Genomic DNA, 19,647 nt, shown 5'->3' on the forward strand with positions numbered 1-19,647 from the left:
TTAAAGTGTAGTCAATCGTGCCTTTGTACTTTTTCAGGCAGACTGAGTGTCCAATGATGCTTTTTAAGGCTCAAAAAAGGCAAATCAAGTGCATTTGAAGTGGCTTTTGTTCAGAAAAGTATGTTTTTTGGTGGAATAAAACTTATTTTACTTGGCTGACTTCACCTGAAAAATTTATAATGAAGGCAAGGCTTTAAATAAAATAATACATTTTGCCTGTGCTATAAACATTTTTCCGCTCGTCCCGCTATCAGTTCCTTTTCCTATATAAAACAAAAATGATATAAAAGACTTTCTAATAAGCAGTGCTAAAACAAATAAAAGAAATTTCTGTCACATATTTAAAATATTTTTGTACTATACTAGTATCTACAACAAATCAGAAGTTCATTTTCTTAGGCTCAGTGTCAACTTCGGCCTTACAATGACACTTCGAGAGTTTGCTCGATAGCACAGGTGATATCTGCCACTCACCAACCGATGCAGCACTCCAAGGAACCCTCTGCTTTACATGCCTTAGGGGTCAACAGTTTTAAATTTCAGACAGTTTCACAATAATGTTTTTTTATGTTAGTCAGCTTTGAGAATTGATTGTCTGCTCTAGCAACAGATCGGATAGCGCAAATAGGCTTAATGTAATGTTTAATAATTCGAAGAATTCTAGAGTGCCATTAAAATTGTGGTAAGCTCAAAAATCCAGTCAGGATTTGATTTCATTAAAATGAATAAATAGACGCAATCAAACAATTCGTGGTAACGAATTGTAAATAAGGAGCAATTCGGCTGAATAGCATCCGAAACTCTAAAAAACGGAATTTAAATATGAATAGATACATCGAAAGAATCAGCTTATTATGCTGATTCAAAATATACAAGATTTATCAAGTTTATTGTTACTCATCAAAAGTTACGAGCCTGAGAATATTTGCCTGATTTTCAAAATAGGAAGGGACATCCTCTAAAAATAAAAGAATACTAATGAAAATCAAACCATGACATTCACTGTACCAAAGAACCTTATTATAGAATCTTCAAGCTCTTGTCTGCAAAAATGCAAAATTTTAATATTTCTACCAGAAGACAGATTACGGATGAGTGTTTATTGGTTTTTGTTGTTTTTTCCCCAGGGGTGATTGTATTGTAATAATGGTCTTAGAATATCGGAAGAGGGTACATTTGAACGGAAATTAAAAGTTTCTAGTACCTTTTTTATATGACCAAATAGTTTGGAGGGCAACTGGGTCCACTTCCACGTCAATTTTTCCCCAAAATTTCTTAGGTAGGCATTTTGTTCAGTATAAATGAAAGATCATAAAATTATGTCCTTAGGTGTAAAATGACCCCCCACAGTCTGTGGGGAGAGGTAAGTTATGAAATTTCCATATTGTTTACGTATAGAATTGGCTATTGGGATGTATCCAGAATTTTTTTTTTGGGAGGGGGGTGCTTTGGGTGTATTCGGTTGGGAGAATCTTCCTTAGGGAGGGAAGTTTCTGGGGGAGGGAATATTTCAGGTGAAATGCTACAACGAGGGGATTTGATAGAATAAATATATTAAATTCTTTTTAATTGTTCTCCGTTCTCTTTGTCAAATTTTTCATGCGGAGATGTTTCGAAAGAATTATCCAGGGGTCTTTTCTTCGCATGTTTAGATTTCCGGGAAATAATTTCAATAAAAGGGAGCATTTCTGGAGTGATCGAGAAAACGATTAGAGATTAAAGTCTCATTCAAATAATAGAATGCCAAGAATAATTTTTCAGGCTGTATCGTCTGCAGTCCATTTTACAGGGAGGGCGATTCTCAGCGAGGATGGAACTGTCTGGAGGGAATTTGATGGGGGGGGACTACGTTTGATGAAGTTATATTTAATAAAGGGTGAGCTAGATTTACTTCCATTATTCAAAAAACGAACAGAAATTAATCCATATATGAAGAATAGCCCCCTCCTAAATACCTTGCTCTTTACGCTAAAGTTTGACTGCTTGTCCCAATTTTTAAGAGGGTCTTCTGAAACACGGGGACCGTTTAATTAGAATAGGAAGCTTTTTTTAATAAGGGCTAGCAGTCTTATCGTAAAGAGAAAAGTATTGAAGAGGGGCTTCAAATGCGGAATAAATCTGCCAAAATTGATACAATTTTTTTAATTTCTTACGTACGGTGAGCCAAATTTGAACCTTCATAAGTTGAAAAACGTTCAGAAATTGAATCAAAATACATTTTTTAACTGAAAGTAAGGAGCAACATTAAAACTTATGAAGAACAGAAATTATTTCGTATATGAATAATTTCGCAATCACCAGATTAACTGAAGCTATAAGATATAGAGGTGGAAATTTGAAATTGAGAAATGCCCACAACTCTGTTTTAAAATAAGATACGTGGTTATGCGTATGAATATAAGCAACAGTTGCCTGTTGCCTTTTTTTTCTGAAATATCTTTGACCTCTGGTCATTGTCAGAATTTGAACTTCATTGATTTGATGTAAGTTTATATATTTATTATAGTGGTAAGTTGCGTGTCGTATCTTTAATCTGTTGGGATATTATACCCTGTACCGTTGTTGTCCAGAGTCGATTAACATGTATAAGTGTTGTCTAGAGTCAGTTATAAGTAATTAATAATTAATATTTGTTTTCTCGCAAAGCTCAGTGGCCAACATCTCCTTATAATTAGATTAATTAAAAAAAACTTTTTCCACAAAATACGTTTTTCAAATAAAAGTAAAGAGCTCCATTAGGGCAAAAATGAGCAGAAATAGAGTCAATTAATCTGCCAAGCATAAAACTTCCACAAATCACCACCAATAAAAAAATGAAACTCAAAGCTAACAAAAATCTTAGGCAGCGCAAAGTGCTGCCTAAGCAAAGACCGATGTGGCCACAATGCATAATTTTTTCTTTTTTATATTTTTTTTTCTTTAGACCAGGGCACTTTGTTTCTAAGGAGTGTCCGTAGAAAATTCTAAAAGGGCACATTCGGTTGGAAATTTAAAGGACTGGTGCCCTTTTTAATAGTCGAAAGTGATCGGAGGGAAACTACTCCCCCCCCTTCCGTGCCCACCATTTTCCCAACGCATTCAATCAAAATTTTGAGGTAGTCATTTTTTTAACGTAGTTGAAAAATCTGGAAATTATGTCTCTGAGGGTGACAACCCCCCAGAGCCAAGGACAAGGGTTGTAAGCTATCCCCTGGGGCGTTTAAGGTTTATATAGAAAGGGTTATCGTATAAACTTTATCGTAGGAAGGGGCTCATTGGATTGCAAATCAGAAGTTAAGTGCCCCATTTGAGATTCAGAGTGACCAGAGGGTGGAAACCCTCCCCCACCCACTTCCTATTTTCCCGAAATGCATCTGATAGAAATTTTTAGATGGTCATTTGTTGTCGTAGAAACTTCGAAAAGAGCTCACTCGATTGAAAATTAAAAGGTCTAGTGCCCTTTTATCACACCTCGTACTTTCCTGAAATGCATCTGACGGAAACTTTGAGATGGCCATTCGTTGTCAAAAAAAAAATTCAAAAACAGCTCATTTGATTGGAAATTGAAAGAGCCAGTATCAATTTTAATAATCGAAAGTGATTATAGGGCAACTAATCCCCCTCCCAAGCCCATCATTTCCCCAAAAACATCCAATAAAAATCGGAGATGCTTTTTTTTGTTCAACGTAATTGAAAGGTATGAAAATTTTGTCTTTGAGGATGACAACGACCTACAGCCCTCAGTAGAAGGGTTGTAAGTTATGCCCTAGGGGCATATAGGTTATATATAGAAAGGGTGATCGTATACCCTTTGGAGGGGGCACAATGGATTGGTAATTAGAAGCTCTATTGTTTTTTTTTAAGATTCAGAGTGATCGGAGGGTGGATACTCCTCCCCCCTACACCTCGTATTTTCCTGAAATGCATCTGATTTTAAGTTTAAGGTGGCCATTTTTGTCGTAGAAACTTCGAAAACAGCTCATTCGATTGCAAATTGAAAGGCCCAGTGTCCTTTTTAATAGTCAAAAGTAATTGGAGAGCAAATAACCCCCTTCCACGCCAACCCTTTTCCCAAATACATCCAATAAAAATTTAAGATTGCACTTTTGTTCAATGTAATTGAAAGGTCAGGAAATTATGTCTTTGAGGATGGCAACCCCCCGCCCACCCACAGCCCTCAGGGTAAGAGTTGTAAGTTTTCCCCTGGGAGCATATGAGGTATGTATAAAAAGGGAGATCATATAAATTTCGGACGAGGCTCATTGGACTTTAATCAGAAGTTCCAGTGCCCTTTTTAAGACTCAGAGTGATCGGAGGGTGCATACCCCCCCAACCTCGTATTGTTCCGAAAATATATGATTTTAATTTTGAGATAGCCATTTTTGTTGTAGAAACTTCGAAAACAGCTCATTCGATTGGAAGTTGAAAGGGCTATTACCCTTTTTAATAGTCGAAAGTGATTGGAGGGCAGCTAACCCCCTTCCACGCCCACCATTTCCCCAAACACATCCAATAAAATTTTGAGATTGCCATTTTGTTCAATGTAATTGAAAGTTCAGGAAATTATGTCTTTGAGGATGGCGACGCTTCCCCACAGCCCTCAGGGCAAGAGTTGTCACTTATCCCCTGGGAGCATGTAAGGTATGTATAGAAAGGGTGATCGTATAAACTACGGAGGAGCCTCAGTGGACTTGTAATCATAAGTTCTAGTGCCATTTTTAAGACTCAGAGGACTACTCCAAACCACCCCTCGTATTTTCGTGAAAAGCATCTGATAGAAACATTGAAATGGTCATTTGTTTTCGTAGATACTTCAAAAACAGCTTATTCAATTGGAAATTGAAAGGGCAAGTACCCTTTTTAATTGTCAAAAGTGGTTGGAGGGCAACTAAATCCCCTCCGTCGCCCACCATTTCCCCAAGCACATCCAATCAAAATTTTGAGATAGCCATTTTCTTCAATGTAATTGAAAGGAGCGGATATTATGTCTTTTAGGATGACAAACCCACTCCCCCCCAACAGCCCTAAGGGCAAGGTAATTTATACCCTGGGGACATATAAGGTATGTATATAGAAAGGAGGATGACATAAACTTCGGAGGGGGCTCGTTGGATCGGTAATCAGAAGTTCTAGCGCTCTTTTTAAGATTCAGAGTAATGGGAGGGTGGATAGCTCCCACCCCTCCAAACCTCTTGTTTTCCCGTAATGTATCTAATAGAAATTTTGAGATGTCCATTTGTTGTCGTAGAAATTCCGAAAAAGGCTCATTCGATTGGAAATTGGAAAGGCTAGTGAACTTTTTATTAGTCAAAAGTAATTTGACGGCAAAAAGCCCCCCACGCTCATGAATTCCCAAATCATTTCTAGTCAAAATATTCAGATATCCATTTTGTTCCATGTAGTTGAAAGGTATGGAAATTAAGTCTTTGACAACCACCACACCTTCTCAAGACCAGAACATAATTTGCACTTGAATGGAAAGAAATGGCTGTGGTATTGTCAGTTTAGCATACATATGCCGATATATGTATATTCCTTAAAATTTTAATAATCTTTAATTTATTAAAGTTAAAAGAGTTAAAAATTTCAAACGTATTTGACTATTTAAATCATACAATAAATAACCGAGTCAAACTCCAAACGAATAAAAATTAACATGAGTAGGGCTGACAAACCCCATGCCTTCTCAAAACCAGAACATAATTTACACTTATTAAAAAGAAAACATATTTAAAATGTTCTCGCTTTGTTTTTAATTGTTTAAAATGTTTTTACTAGATATATGAAGGGGGGAGGCCCCCCCCCCCTTGCACGCCAATTACAGCGTGAGTATCTGGTTCCCTTCTTAAGAGTAAAAAAAGATCGGAGGGCAAGCAGCCCTTCTCTCAAGCCCATTTAATTTCCAAACGCATCCAGTCATAGTTTTGAGACAGCCATTTTGTTAAGCATAGTAGAACGGTCTTTAGGGATATAAGGGATACTAAGTCTATGGATATTAGGGGTACTATGTCTTTAGGGATATTAGGGCATAATACTATTACTACTTCTGCTCTTACAACTTAAATAAATGAAAGAGTATAAGTGTGTCAAAGTTGACAAAGAGCATAGATAGAATCTTTTGGGAATTATATTAAGTTTTATTTTTCAGGTCAACTTCAGAAGCTATAAAATTAAAATAAAAAATACTGCTCGTGCCAGGATTAAAAAAAATTGAAAAAGTTTCTCCAACATACAAACAGCAACCCGTACTATGGATCCTTATAGAAGAAAACTGAAAAGATATACAATATTTTTCAAGAATAAGACTATGTCAATAAAAAACGAACAGATATTAATTTTCAAAAATTTCTCACAAGACGAGTTCTTCAAAGAAAAGTAAAAAGCTCCGTTAAGCCAAAAATGAGCAAAAATAAAGTCAAATAATCTTAAAAGCGTAAAATTACTAGAAATTACTATCAATAAGCAAATAGAACTAAAAACGAACAGAAATTACAGTAAGTAGCCAAGTCAAACTCAAAACGAGGAAAAATTAACACGAGTATGGCTGATAAGCCCTATACCTTCTAAAGACCAGAACACAATTTGCGGTTTGCTGAAAAAGAAAAATACGTTTAAAATGTTTTCACTTTTCTTACTTTCATAAATGAAAAATTATCAATACCTTAACGAAGAAATGTCAGTATATGTCAATTTAACCGACAATCCACGGTCATTTGTTTTCTTTTTTTAGTAAAGCGCAAATGATCAAGTCAAACTCGAAACGAGGAAAAATTAACATGAGTAGGGCTCATAACTCCCATGCCTTCTGAGAACCAGAACATAACTTGCACTTTACTGAAGAATAAAACAAATGACCGTGGATTGTCAGTTTAATATACATGGACTGATATTTATTCCTTAAACTTTTAATTTTTTTATTGATCAAAGTAAAAAATAAATGTGAAAACGTTTAAAGTGTTTTTTGTTTTCAGTAAAGTGCAAGTTATTTGCGGTTTGCTGAAAAAGAAAAATACGTTTAAAATGTTTTCACTTTTCTTACTTTCATAAATGAAAAATTATCAATACCTTAACGAAGAAATGTCAGTATATGTCAATTTAACCGACAATCCACGGTCATTTGTTTTCTTTTTTTAGTAAAGCGCAAATGATCAAGTCAAACTCGAAACGAGCAAAAATTAACATGAGTAGGGCTCATAACTCCCATGCCTTCTGAGAACCAGAACATAACTTGCACTTTACTGAAGAATAAAACAAATGACCGTGGATTGTCAGTTTAATATACATGGACTGATATTTATTCCTTAAACTTTTAATTTTTTTATTGATCAAAGTAAAAAATAAATGTGAAAACGTTTAAAGTGTTTTTTGTTTTCAGTAAAGTGCAAGTTATCTTCTGGACCTGAGAAGATATAGGGGTTATCAGCCCTACTCATGTTAATTTTTGCTCGTTTCGAGTTTGACTTGTCATTTATTGTAGTTTCTGTTCGTTTTCAGCTTCATTTATGTATTGATGGTAATTTGTGGTAGTTTTATATATGGTTGATTAATTGACTGTATTTCTGCTCATTTTTGACTAAATGGAGTTCTTTAATTTTTTGGGAAAACGTGTTTTGTGGAATTTTTTAAAGTATCTGTTCATTTTTTATTGACATAATCTTTTTCATGGAAAAAATAATAATGTTTTATATCTTTTCGATTTTTTACTATATGAACTTAGTTTCGCTTGCTCTTTGTGTTTGGAGAAAGTTTTTCAGCAATTTCTTATCTTGAGCCATATAGTATAGTTTAATTTACTTTTAGACCTCTCAAGTCGACCTGAAAAATAAAACTTAATGTCATTCCTGAAAAACTCTGTCTATGCTCTTTAGCAGCCTGGGTGCACTTAAAATCTTTTGATTTATTTAAATTGTAAGAGCAGAAGTAGTAATAGTAGCAGCCCCGAAAGTTTCAGCTCAATACCCCCAGTCGTTCTCGATAAATTGCGAAGGTTACTCATTGGCAACCATACACTCAGTGCCTATTGATCGAGATTTAAACCAAAATTTAGTTTTAAAACCTAATGGGCAAATGGCATAAATGTGGACCGTTATTAGAACTGTTCAACTATGCTGAACAAGATGGCTGTCTCAACATTTTAACGGGCTGTGTTTAGAAAATGAATGGACTTTGGAGAAGGACTACTTGACCTCCAATCTATTTTTACTCGGAAAAACGGCACTAGAACTTTCAATCTAGAATCGAATTAGCTCCTTTGAAAGCTTTAATGACATTTCCCTGAAAGGCTCACCAGAATGCCCTTTGTCTTTTGGAAAGTACAGGTCAAACATGCATACCTTTCTCAATAACATATACTATATGCACACAGTGAAGAATTATCTAACTTACAGCCGTTGCCCTTGTGAGGGTCGATATCCCCAAAAACATAATTACTGGATCTTTTAACAATTGTGAAGAAAATAGATCCCTGAAAATTTTAATCGGATATTTTTTTGGAGAATGATGGGCGTGGCAGACGGGGGGGGGGGCTGGTTGCCCTCATTTTACTTTTGAATCTTAAAAAGAGCTCTATAGTTTCCAATTTCCATTCAAATGAGCTCTATCCAAAGTTCATACGGCCACTCATTCCATTAGAACCTTGTATCCCCCTGGCATAATTTATTTTTCTTTTGCTACTCATTAGGCTTCTTCTTTTACAATTTGGTGCACTCCTGTAGCACCATGGTCATAAAAAAATCATCCAATCCTTATCATTTTATCATCTCCTTCTTTTACCTTTCCTTACCTACAGTGACCCTCAGCCATGCTTTTTGGTGAACTATTGCCCTCTTAATATTTCCAGACCTAAAGGGGGCTTCCCCCGTCACTCTATTTCAGGCACTTTTGGACACCAAATTCTGTTTGCTTTTCTTTTTAATATAGACATTATCCCTGACTAATATAGACATTACCCCGACTAATATAGACATCACCCCCGACTAATATAGACATTACTTGTCTATGTTAGATTTGCGTTAATGTTTATATTAGTCCGGGGTAATGTCTATATTAGTCGGGGATAATGTCTATATTAGTCGGCAGTAATGTCTATATTAGTCGGTGGTAATGTCTTTATTAGTCGGGGGTAATGTCTATATTAAAAAAAAAAAACACAAAATAAGACTAATGACGAGTAAAAGAAAAACAAACAGAATTTGCTGTCAAAAGTGCCTGAAATAGTGACGGGGGAAGCCCCCTTTAGGTCTGGAAATATTAAAGAAAAAAGGCACTAGTTCTCCGATCCAAAAAGCATGGTGAGGGTCCCTGTAGGTAAGGAAAGGTAAAAGAAGGATATGATAAAATGATAAAGATTGGATGATTTTTTTTATGGCTATGGTGCTACAGGAGTGCACCAAATTGTAAAAGAAGAAGCCTAATGAGTAGCAAAAGAAAAAGGAATATGGTTTGCAAAACCCTATACCTAAATAGGGTTTACTGGCTAAGTAAAGAACGATGTTGGCACAATGTATTATCATTTTTCTTTAGACCAGGGCACTTCATATAGAAGGAGTTGTCATAGAAACTTCGAAAAGAGCTCATTCGATTGAAATCTTTAGTGCCCTATTAACACTCAAAAATGACTGGAGGACAACCAACACCCTCCCGACGTCCATCATTTCCCCAAACACATCCATTCAAAATTTTGATATACCCATTTTGTTCATCATAATTGAAAAATCTGGAAATTGTGTCTTTGAGGAACACCACCCAACCCCATAGCCAACAGGGCAAGAATTATTTGATTTGAAATTGGAAGTTATAGTGCCCTTTTTAAGAGTCAAAAGTGATTTGAGAGCAAGCAACCTCTCCCCCCCTTCAGTACCCATAATTACCCCAAGCACATCCAATCAAAACTTTGAGATAGCAATTTTGTTCAGCGTAGTTGAAGGGTCCGGAAATAGTGTCTTTCAGGATGACAACCACCCCACAGCCTCAAGGCAAGGGTTGTAAGTTATGCCCTTGGGGCATATAGGTTTATGTAGAAAGGAGTGGTCGTATATAGTTCAGAGGGGTCTCATTGGATTGTTAATCAGAAGTTTTAGCGCTCTTATTAAGTCAGTGGTCAGAGGGCAGCTACCCCCCCCCCCACAAGCCGTGTATTCTCGAAATGCATTCAATAAAAATTTTCAGATAGCCATTTTATTCTCAATAGTTCAAAGATGATATAACAAGGGTTTTGGGGTTGTTACAAATCAAAAGAGCATGGGGTCAAGTGTTGCAAGTTATGCCCCGGGGGCATTTAAGGTTTTTATGGAACAGATGTATAATATGCCCTGGGGGAACAGGTTGTATAAACTTTAGAGGTGACTCATTTAGTTGAAAATTGAAAGTTGTAGTTCCATTTTAAGAGTCAAAAGTGGTAAAGGTCAACTAGCCCCCCTTCCCCCATCTTAACTACCCCTAGTTTCATAAAACCCATCCGATTGAAATTGTGAGACATCCATTTTAAAAACGTATAGTCTAAAGAAGATATAACAAGGCCTCCAGGGTTGTTACAGCCCCTTAGAGCCCTGGGAAAAGGGCTGTAAGTTATGCCCTGGGGACATATAAGTTTTATTTGGAATGGCTTGTCGTATAAACTTCAGACGGGGCTCATTTGATTTGAAATTGGAAACTACAGTCCCTTTTTAAGAGTCAAAAGTGATTTGAGAGCAACAACCCCCCCAGCCCCCTACCCCAACGCCTATCATTTCCCAAAACAAACATCCAAACAAAGTTTTGAGACATTTTTTTTCCTCAGCATTGTTGAAACGTTAAAAACTATGCGTTTGGGGATGTTAACCTGCCCCCCCCCCGCAAAGGTCTCAGGGCAAGGGCTATATTAGGCAATTTGATCACTGTTTACATATAGTATACGTCATCAAGAAAAGGTATGCAAGTTTGCCTACTACTTCACCAAAATACGAAGGGCTTCAAGGTGTGTCTTACAAGGAATGTTGAAGGTAGTGTTGAAGAGAATCAAAGCATGTCATGCATATATGGGTTGTCAAAAGATCATAACTCAGGAATGATTGAGTATATTAATTTCAAACTTTCAGGAAATGATCAATTGACCAAAAGACAATATTTGCACACTATTACTAGTACTACCCCTACTAGCAGTAAAGCTACTACTTCTATAGCGGGTACTACTAATCTGCATCCATTATCAGAACTGACAGGGTGTAACTAAATGATTTACTGTAAGTAATTTGACGAGCCCAATTATTAATTTTACAATTTTTTTTAGAACGTTATACATTAAACTATGATAGCACCTTGAACTTTATAGGAAATCAGACAAGTAAGGATTGACATCTAGACGCTCTGTCTCTAACATATCCCTTTGTCTTGTTATGTTTTTTCTACGAATATGAACAAAAGGTTTATTTAAATAAAAAGGAGAAATAAAAAAAAAAAAAAAGAAAAACAGCAAAATACATAAAAACTTATTGCTTATTGGAGTTTTTCGTCAGTTCACGCTTTAAGTAAACAAGAACTTGGTTCATTGCATCAATACCCCCAGTGCCATCAATCCATGTCACGGATAAAACTATGTCACACCTTGTCTTTTGAACAGATAATTTGAATTGAACTAAGTGAGTTGGTTCTAGTTCAAGTTCATCAGAATAGTTGAAACTATCATCACCTTTTATTCGCTTCGAGTCTAGCTCATCAACTGTTTCTAGTTCTAAATATCTTTTACGTTGGAAGTTAGAGCTTTCAGCAGGAGATGATGAATCACAAAATCCAGTTTCAGTGTCCATTACTTCACAGATATTAGACTCTGCTGAAACTGAAAAAAATTATAATTATGAGACCAGTTTTACTCCTAAGATATACTCCAACTAATCACGACTCATCAAAGGCCAGAGCTGCCTGAGATCAAACACAGCTCAGATGCATGTTAGTTTCTTGGCAATAAAGGTAGCCACTCCTCGAGGATAAGGCCTTGAGAAAGGCAAGGTTTTCAGGCACTACTTTATACACTGTGCTATCACAAGGGTGCTGTAAGAACATACGTACAGAAAGATGTTAGATTGGCTTGCCATGGAATTACCCTCAAAATAAAAAACTAAAAAAATGTTGCACCTTCAACATTGAAAATGAGCTTCATATTTTAGCACAAAAACTGTGTTTTGTGAAGGACCTGGTAGCAAAGCCATCCCCTACTCAAAAGGCCCAATAATTCATAAAATATTAAAACCGTTTTTTTTATCTAGGTTCAACTCGGTCTTAGCTACCCTGATAGAATTCTACCCCCCTTTATTGGTTAATATAAATGAATAGTATGTTCTTCCAGATATTCAGAAATACCCAGATTTTAAAACGTGAGATAGAGAAATACGATAACTAAATAGCTTAATTTTTTTGAATTCATAACACACATAAAAAAGAGCAAAGAATAGCTTATGTACGTGCCTTCATAATCACATACTTTGGTGCTATAAACAGGAAAAGAAAGTACATAGTTCTAAAAGTATATGATGACTGATAAGTGTTCAAATTTAGGGAGAAGATTCGAGGGTCAGACTAGAGCCCCCAGAAAAAAAAATCATCTCGGAAGGGTTGTTGGAAGGTGACTCAATTTTTGGCGCATCGATATAAGAATATTATTCGTTTTATTAATATGATATAAAGATATTGATGCTCCGGAGCCCTTTTGATAACCGATAGCTTTGTTGATTGGCAACGTCGAACTACAAAACCCATATTTTAAGAGTATGATGTATTTAAAACTTCGAGGAATATATAATAAAATGATTGAAAATACACTTGGATAGCATAAAGATATCCCAAAAACAAAGACTTGCTGAGAACTGGTACTAAATACGTTAAAGAAGGAAATACTAACTATTCTTTGCTGATATTTAAGAGTAGTAGTTACCCAAAGCATTACAAGAGAGCATGTTCTACCTTTGATTGGTAAACAGACAAATCTTTCGAAAAATCACAAAAAAAAGCATAAATTTATAATTGTCGTCAATGATTCAAGAGGAAGACAGGAAAAAAGTAAATTAAAAATTTTAAAAATGATACCTCCTTTGCAAAACATGAAGAAATTTTTGTCCAACAACCCGGCTCATCAAACATGACAAGACCAATCCGAACAGCTAAAGCAAAGGGCATGGGGTAATATTGAACGAAATTGAAGCAAAAAGAAATACACACATATATATATATATATATATATATATATATATATATATATATATATATATATATATATATATATATATATATATATATATATATATATATATATATATATATATATATATATATATATATATATATATATATATATATATATATATATATATATATATATATATATATGGTTTTCGTAGTAACGTGAATACTTAACTCATTCAATTCTTAAGAAATAAAGGAAACACTTCACAGATTCTTTGTATATAGTAGCTTTAGGTTCATCAAACAGCTTAAAATCTGTTGTATATTGCCGATTCCCATTGAAGTAAACTTTCCTCGAATTGAAATTCAATTCCTGTTTCTAAAATTATATCAACTGTTCAAGTTGTAATATCAATGGTCGGGGACTACAAAATCAATACTTTTTTGAATAATTAGAATCAATATAATAACATGTTTTGATGTTGAATATTGCCACTAAAATTGAGGTTTTTATAGCTTCGATTTCCGTTGACAAGGGTGGCTTTGTACTTACAGTTTTTACTACGAGTTGTTAGATCCAAGGTTCTTTTAAATGTGAAAGAGGCTACTACTTGAAACTCCCTTTTTTACAGTTAAAATTCGTATAACATTGCCTCGAAAATAATAATTATTCTTAAAAAACGTACATCCCTCTAGATATTTATCAGGAAGAGGGAGGGTATAAAAAAAAGTTAGAGAATCATCATTTGAAAGGTTTTCAAGGCGATTTATTTAAGGCCCCTCTTATTTCTTATCTTTCAAGTCCCCCTTATTTCTTTCTTTTTATAGCCTCCTTATTTTTCTCTTTCAAGCCCTTCTTATTTCTTCGCTTTCAAATCCCCCTTATTTGTTCTATATCAGAAAATGGTTGCTGAGCAGTTTCTAAAGATATACAGGCTGAAAAGAAACTGCGAACTATTAAAAATCCTGAATGTAGAATCGCCTTATATGTATGTTTATTGAGCAGATCATTCTTTCTAATAGGTAAAAATAGTATTCCTAGATATTACAGAAATAAACGAGTTTGTTAATTTTCAGAGCCACACACAAGAAATGAAGGTTGATCGTTGGCAACTTTTAATTATGTGTTTTGTTACTCCATTAATTATCAATTATTATATTAATATATTATTATATATTAATAATATATTAAGATATTAATAATATATATAATAATATATTAATAATTATACAATAATAATAATATATTATAATAATTAATAATAATAATAATAATAACAATAATAATATATAAATAATATATTAATAATTATGTAATAATATATTAATAATATATTTGCATATATTATTATATGCCATTAATTATTAATCCCCTCTTTGTGTCCCGGTCTGGCATCTTAGCTCCATCACTCTCAAAATCAAGATACACATATCGAATGCAATTCCTTCCATTTCGTCCAAATCCGGCTTCTGAGTCCTTCTATGGCCCCTCACGTGATTTTTAGTTTACAAAATCTACAAGTAAATAGTTAGATATGTGGAGGGGAATTAATAACTACTTTAAAATTTAGTTGTAATTTTTAAAGTCTATTGATTTCTATTGCTTTTTTTGGCTGTCATATGATAAATGGAATACAAAACCTACTCAACAGCTGAACCAGGTTGTATCGTAAATCCAAGGATCAAAATTAGCCTTCAACATAGAGACATAAAGCCCTCCCATACAAAAGAAATTTCTATATTTTTGGATAACCCATGTGAATTACCTTTAATCGTATCTGTTTCCTCACAATAATTATTTGCTTCAACACTGACTTGTTTGCTAATCTCAATCTGCTGTCCGATTTTTTGTCTTTTTTCTTCTCTCCTCCTCCTTCGCTGATGAACCCAAGTATTTTCATTGGCTTTCACAATGTACATGGTCGAGTATTTTGTGGATCTTATGGGCTCTATCATCATCTGTAAATGTAAGATAAGGCTTAAAGTAGTGTAGCAACTAATGGAGGTTAAATTAGCTATGGAAACAACAGGTCTTTCAACAAGTTTCCCAATTCACTGACATGCTTCCAACACAGGAAAGTCGGTTGAATATTCGAAGAAAAAATTAAAGCATTAAATTAACTTAAGCTTCTGCGCTAAAGCTCCTGCGAAAAGTTTTAATCGAAACCAGTTGTTTTCCCAGATAAATCCAAAATAAATAAAATTATATAATGAACAATATTATACATTCAAGTTACCCCTGAAAGTGGGTTGTGGGTCATCCCGAAAGAATGAATGATTACATATTTTTTTTATTGATAATTTGAGGATAATGTTCCGAAATAAAAAGAACAAATGAGCAAATTATGGCAAGTACATGTTTCACACATGGAGTTTGATTTCTACCAAATTTAGGACTTACCGTGTATTGAAGTAACTAATAAGAATATAAGACTGAAACTAAAAAAAATGCCCTAAACATTTCAGCTTCCGATAATCGTAGTTGGCGTTGAAGGATTTCTGAAGTTGTTTATAAAAAATCCAAAGATGACCTCGCAATATAGAAGTTCAAAAGTAAAAAAGCCGTATGTGCAGATAGAGAAAAAAGTTATTTTTGATTTGCCTTGGAATTGGTGCAAACTACTTTTAAAGTTGCCAAATACAAATCTGGGGAAAATATTGCCATAGAATGTTACACTGATTAGAGCAATTCTTCGACTATATCTACAACTCATAGTTCAGTCGTTTCAGAAGAAATTCACAATTCAAGCAATTCTTAAACTCATTAAGAATAATTATATTCCAGAATATGTACAATGTTCTGATTTTGTCTTCCATCCCTAGAAAAACATGTGAAGCATTGAATTTTGATTTCTGAGAGTTTGTAATCTTCAGACCGGCTCTTATCGCAGTAGTTCACCAATAGAAGTATACAGAAGCTGCAAATTCATTCCAAGTTCGCAAATTCAATCCAGTTCGACCTTGACTTCTTCATGGTCAAACATAAGAAAAGAGTTTCGATTCAGTGTCATATTTTTCAAACTCGTGGTTCCTTCATTCCTTTGAACTTACGTAAAAGAAAATTATCCGAAGTAGACATGAGTCAGAGCATTCATAATTACACTCATAAGCAAAGTTTGAGTGGAATTACCATTTTTACTTCGGAGCTGTATATATGTTTTGTCTTCTTGTTTATCCACTCTTCAGGTGCTACTCAGGTATCATTTCTTATCTAAGCATGTAATTGACACGTTTATATCTCTATGTCTGTATTAAAATTTGTAATACAAATATTCAACAGGGGTTGTTTACTAAGTAAATGGACAGAAGTCTTAAAAATCATTCACTGAAGATTTACACATAATGAGTCAAATTTTTCAAAATACGGGCTTATGGGATGAAATTACCGTTATTAGTCATCATTGCTCACTACAAAATGTTCAAGGAACTAATATCATATTAGAATTTATCTGATAATCAGAGTTTTATACGATCTAAATTTTGGGTACTTTTAATAAGTTAAGGACAAAGTGTTGGCCGATGAACGTGTTGATTCCAGAAACGGCTTCATCCTTGTAAGCCTTGTGGATCATGACGAACTTCGAACTTCTTCGGTAAAAAAAAAAAAGTTTGAAAGGATATCCCATTATAATTTTTTGTAGGAAATTTACCCACAAAACAAGAACTTAAAATTCGCTAATTTTGGGTGAGATCTAAAGATTCTACATTTCTAGAACCACTCATAAGATTCTCTTAGATTAAGCCCAACACATTGTTTCCTGTAAAAATGTTCTAAGACCACACTAGCTGTAAATAACGTTTGAAAAAAAGCAAAAAGAAAAAAAAATAAGGAAAAATATAAAAATAATTAAGAAACCATGAACGAGGGAGATTATGTGACAGTGAAAAAGAAGCAAACAGAAAATCATTATTCCAAACAGGGAGGGTACATTGGGAAGGACTCCCCATGTAAAAAAAAAACAAATAAAAAAAAACAACCAAGCACGTTTGCGAAATACCATTTCAAACCCCAGCCTCCCCATCCCCTTCATAATCAAAACTGAAGAACAACACCGTTACTATGTGCAAGCATTGGGTATACGGACAAAAAAGAAACTCATTTTTCCTAAAGCATTCAATTTTTAACTAAGTTCAATGTTTAAAAGGCGTAAATAAGTACGGTACAGTAGTTAAAAATAGATTTGTCTACTAAAGTTTACCTTATTTATAAAATTTGTGGACTTTTTTAACGGTTTTAATACCAATTTTCAAATCAATATTACAATGTGCAAGCATTGGTTATATGGACAATAAAGAAACTTATTTTTTCTAAAGCGTTGTATTTTAAACTAAGTTCAATGTTTAAAAGGCGTAAATAAGTACAGCACAGTAGTTAACACTAGATTTGTCTCCTAAAGTTCACCTTATGCATCAAATTTGTGGCCTTTTTTAAGGAGTTTTTCTACCAACTTTCAAATCAAAACTTAAATTGGTCATACCCACTTTGGCTACCAATAGATACCCTCCATCTAGATAAAATTAGCGTTACCTTCAGTGAATCCAGGATATTCACCGTTGCTGCATCTATGTTTTTTACAGTATAAGCCTTTTCTTTGAAACGGATTTGTGGAACAACCCATGTCATAGGGGGTTTTGGTTTTTCTCGTTTGACAGCCAGACACTTTTCAAAAGGGATTTGACGAAAAGTCCAGGCAACGCCCCATCGCATTGTCCTTCCCTGACAAAATTCAGTTGTACAAACGGAGGCCCCTGCTGCTTCACACAATCTTTTCACTGGCTTTACACTTACTTTGTGACCTAGCATCGTAGTGAATATCCTGTGAAAATAAACATCAGAGAAATTTACATTTGTTCGTTTTACAATTGCTAGTAGGACTCAATGACTAAGAGAAATGTCACTTAAAACCATACGTAGTAATATCACAGAAAATGTCTTCACTAGTAGGGCGTGGATATTCAGTCACCCTTCTCATGGTACCTCTAATAGATGATGTAAGAAGTTGAAAACTAGTCACATCATGGTGCTTTCGAAAAAAAAGAGATTTTGGGCCAGATCTAAAACCTAATAACCTCCTTGCAAGGTTCAAATACTCTTTCAAAAGGTCTTTCAATGCAAAATCTACTTCATCCTCGGGAAGAATTCAAGTAAATAATTTTTTGCAGGAAGTCAATTTGAAGGCTTGAAATACTTGCTCAACATTTGCAACATTCAATTATCCCGATATTTGGCACTGAGCTCTTCCAGTGCTTGTCTGTAACGATTTTAAGGTCTACAACTTTTCATTTCAGCAAGAAATAACAAGTTTCGAAACAAAATCTTCTTTATTTTCATTAAAGATTGGAATATATACAAATCTACAAGATCTACCATTAGAAATACCGAAGTTGCCCCACAAAGGACCCCACAAGAGTTCATGTCATTAAACTTTCTTCTAAAATTAAAGGATATCGGTTAAAAAGAAAGAAATACAAAAGACAAGTCGGACACTTTTTCCTTCCCTTTTTTCATATTTAGCAGCATCAAGACGACTCCAGGTCTATGCATGGTCCAAATATTCTTGTTATTCCAAAACACAATCCCATCATCCTTACTCAATATTTTATATTCATAAAAAGCCGTACCCCAAAGGGCCTTTGGGCATAAGCGATACTTTGTATCTCCTGAATTCTTCTAAATTTCCTATTATAATCATACTAGCAAAAGAGCTAGGAATTTACCGGCTTTTACTCTCCCTCCACTCCTTTCACTCGGTATGGTCGGCGCTTCAGCTTTCAGCCCTAGCTAAAGTATCACTTAACTCGGTCAGTGCTCAGGGGATCAACTTCGCAATGGCCTTTGCTTTGCATGATTATTCGGCTTTTTCTTTGACCTTCCCTTCAAATGAACACTCAGGCGATCGACCTTCATACGCTTGTTATTATTCAGTAACAGTTCTAGCTTCTCTTTTTGGATTAATATCTTTTATAGCCATTATCATACTTCAAAGACTAGTTTGCATAATTTTTCATGCTTCTGGTTTAATTAATGCAGTTTATTATTTGGTGTATCCACAGACAGAGGACTTTCGTTTTGACTTTCATGGTGACAACATTAAAGTGAAGGGAAAGAAATTGACAGTTTTTGTATATTCAAATAAACTTAAAACTGAGGTGTAGGTTAGCAACAAAATGGCTCGCCGTAAAAAAGGTGCTCGCAAGATAAAGAAAAGTTATAGTGAAAGAAACCATGCGATTATCGAAAAAGGTGAAACCAGTGACAAGGTGGCCTGATAGCAAATGGCACCGAACAATGCCAACAAGCTCCTCGAGTTCAGTGCTAAAAGGTAGAAAGTATGGAAACTGTCCCATTAATAATCAAACTAAAAGAAAATGAACAAGACAATAAGATCAGCAAAGTCACCGCGTGCCTTTGGCTCTCCAAAATATTACCAAGTCCAAGATGAGATGAAGATCATGGCAAGAGGGGATATTTAAGTTAAGGTAACAAATAAAAATGACTTTGATGATTTGAAGACC

The 19,647-nt window shown here is 34.7% G+C and overlaps 1 protein-coding gene and 1 long non-coding RNA gene across 3 annotated transcripts in view; one reads left to right on the forward strand and one right to left on the reverse strand.

Annotated features, from left to right (window-relative positions):
- Window positions 1-154, forward strand: part of LOC136039899 (uncharacterized) — a 155,850-nt gene extending 155,696 nt beyond the window's left edge. Inside the window, exon 4 of the long non-coding RNA XR_010620579.1 lies at window positions 38-154. This is a non-coding gene — a long non-coding RNA (uncharacterized LOC136039899). The remainder of the gene's footprint in view (window positions 1-37) is intronic.
- An 11,213-nt stretch (window positions 155-11,367) lies between these two features.
- LOC136039896 (U6 small nuclear RNA (adenine-(43)-N(6))-methyltransferase-like) overlaps window positions 11,368-19,647 on the reverse strand; it is a 51,907-nt gene continuing 43,627 nt past the window's right edge. For both annotated transcript variants that reach the window (XM_065723877.1, XM_065723878.1), the window contains exons 5-7: window positions 17,660-17,948; window positions 14,898-15,090; window positions 11,368-11,791 (exon numbers count right to left, since the gene is read on the reverse strand). In XM_065723877.1, the coding sequence (XP_065579949.1) occupies window positions 11,445-11,791; window positions 14,898-15,090; window positions 17,660-17,948 (829 nt within the window). In that variant the 3' untranslated portion in view covers window positions 11,368-11,444. The remainder of the gene's footprint in view (window positions 11,792-14,897; window positions 15,091-17,659; window positions 17,949-19,647) is intronic.

Source organism: Artemia franciscana, chromosome 20 (assembly GCF_032884065.1).
Source record: "Artemia franciscana chromosome 20, ASM3288406v1, whole genome shotgun sequence".
Lineage (NCBI taxonomy): Eukaryota > Metazoa > Arthropoda > Branchiopoda > Anostraca > Artemiidae > Artemia > Artemia franciscana.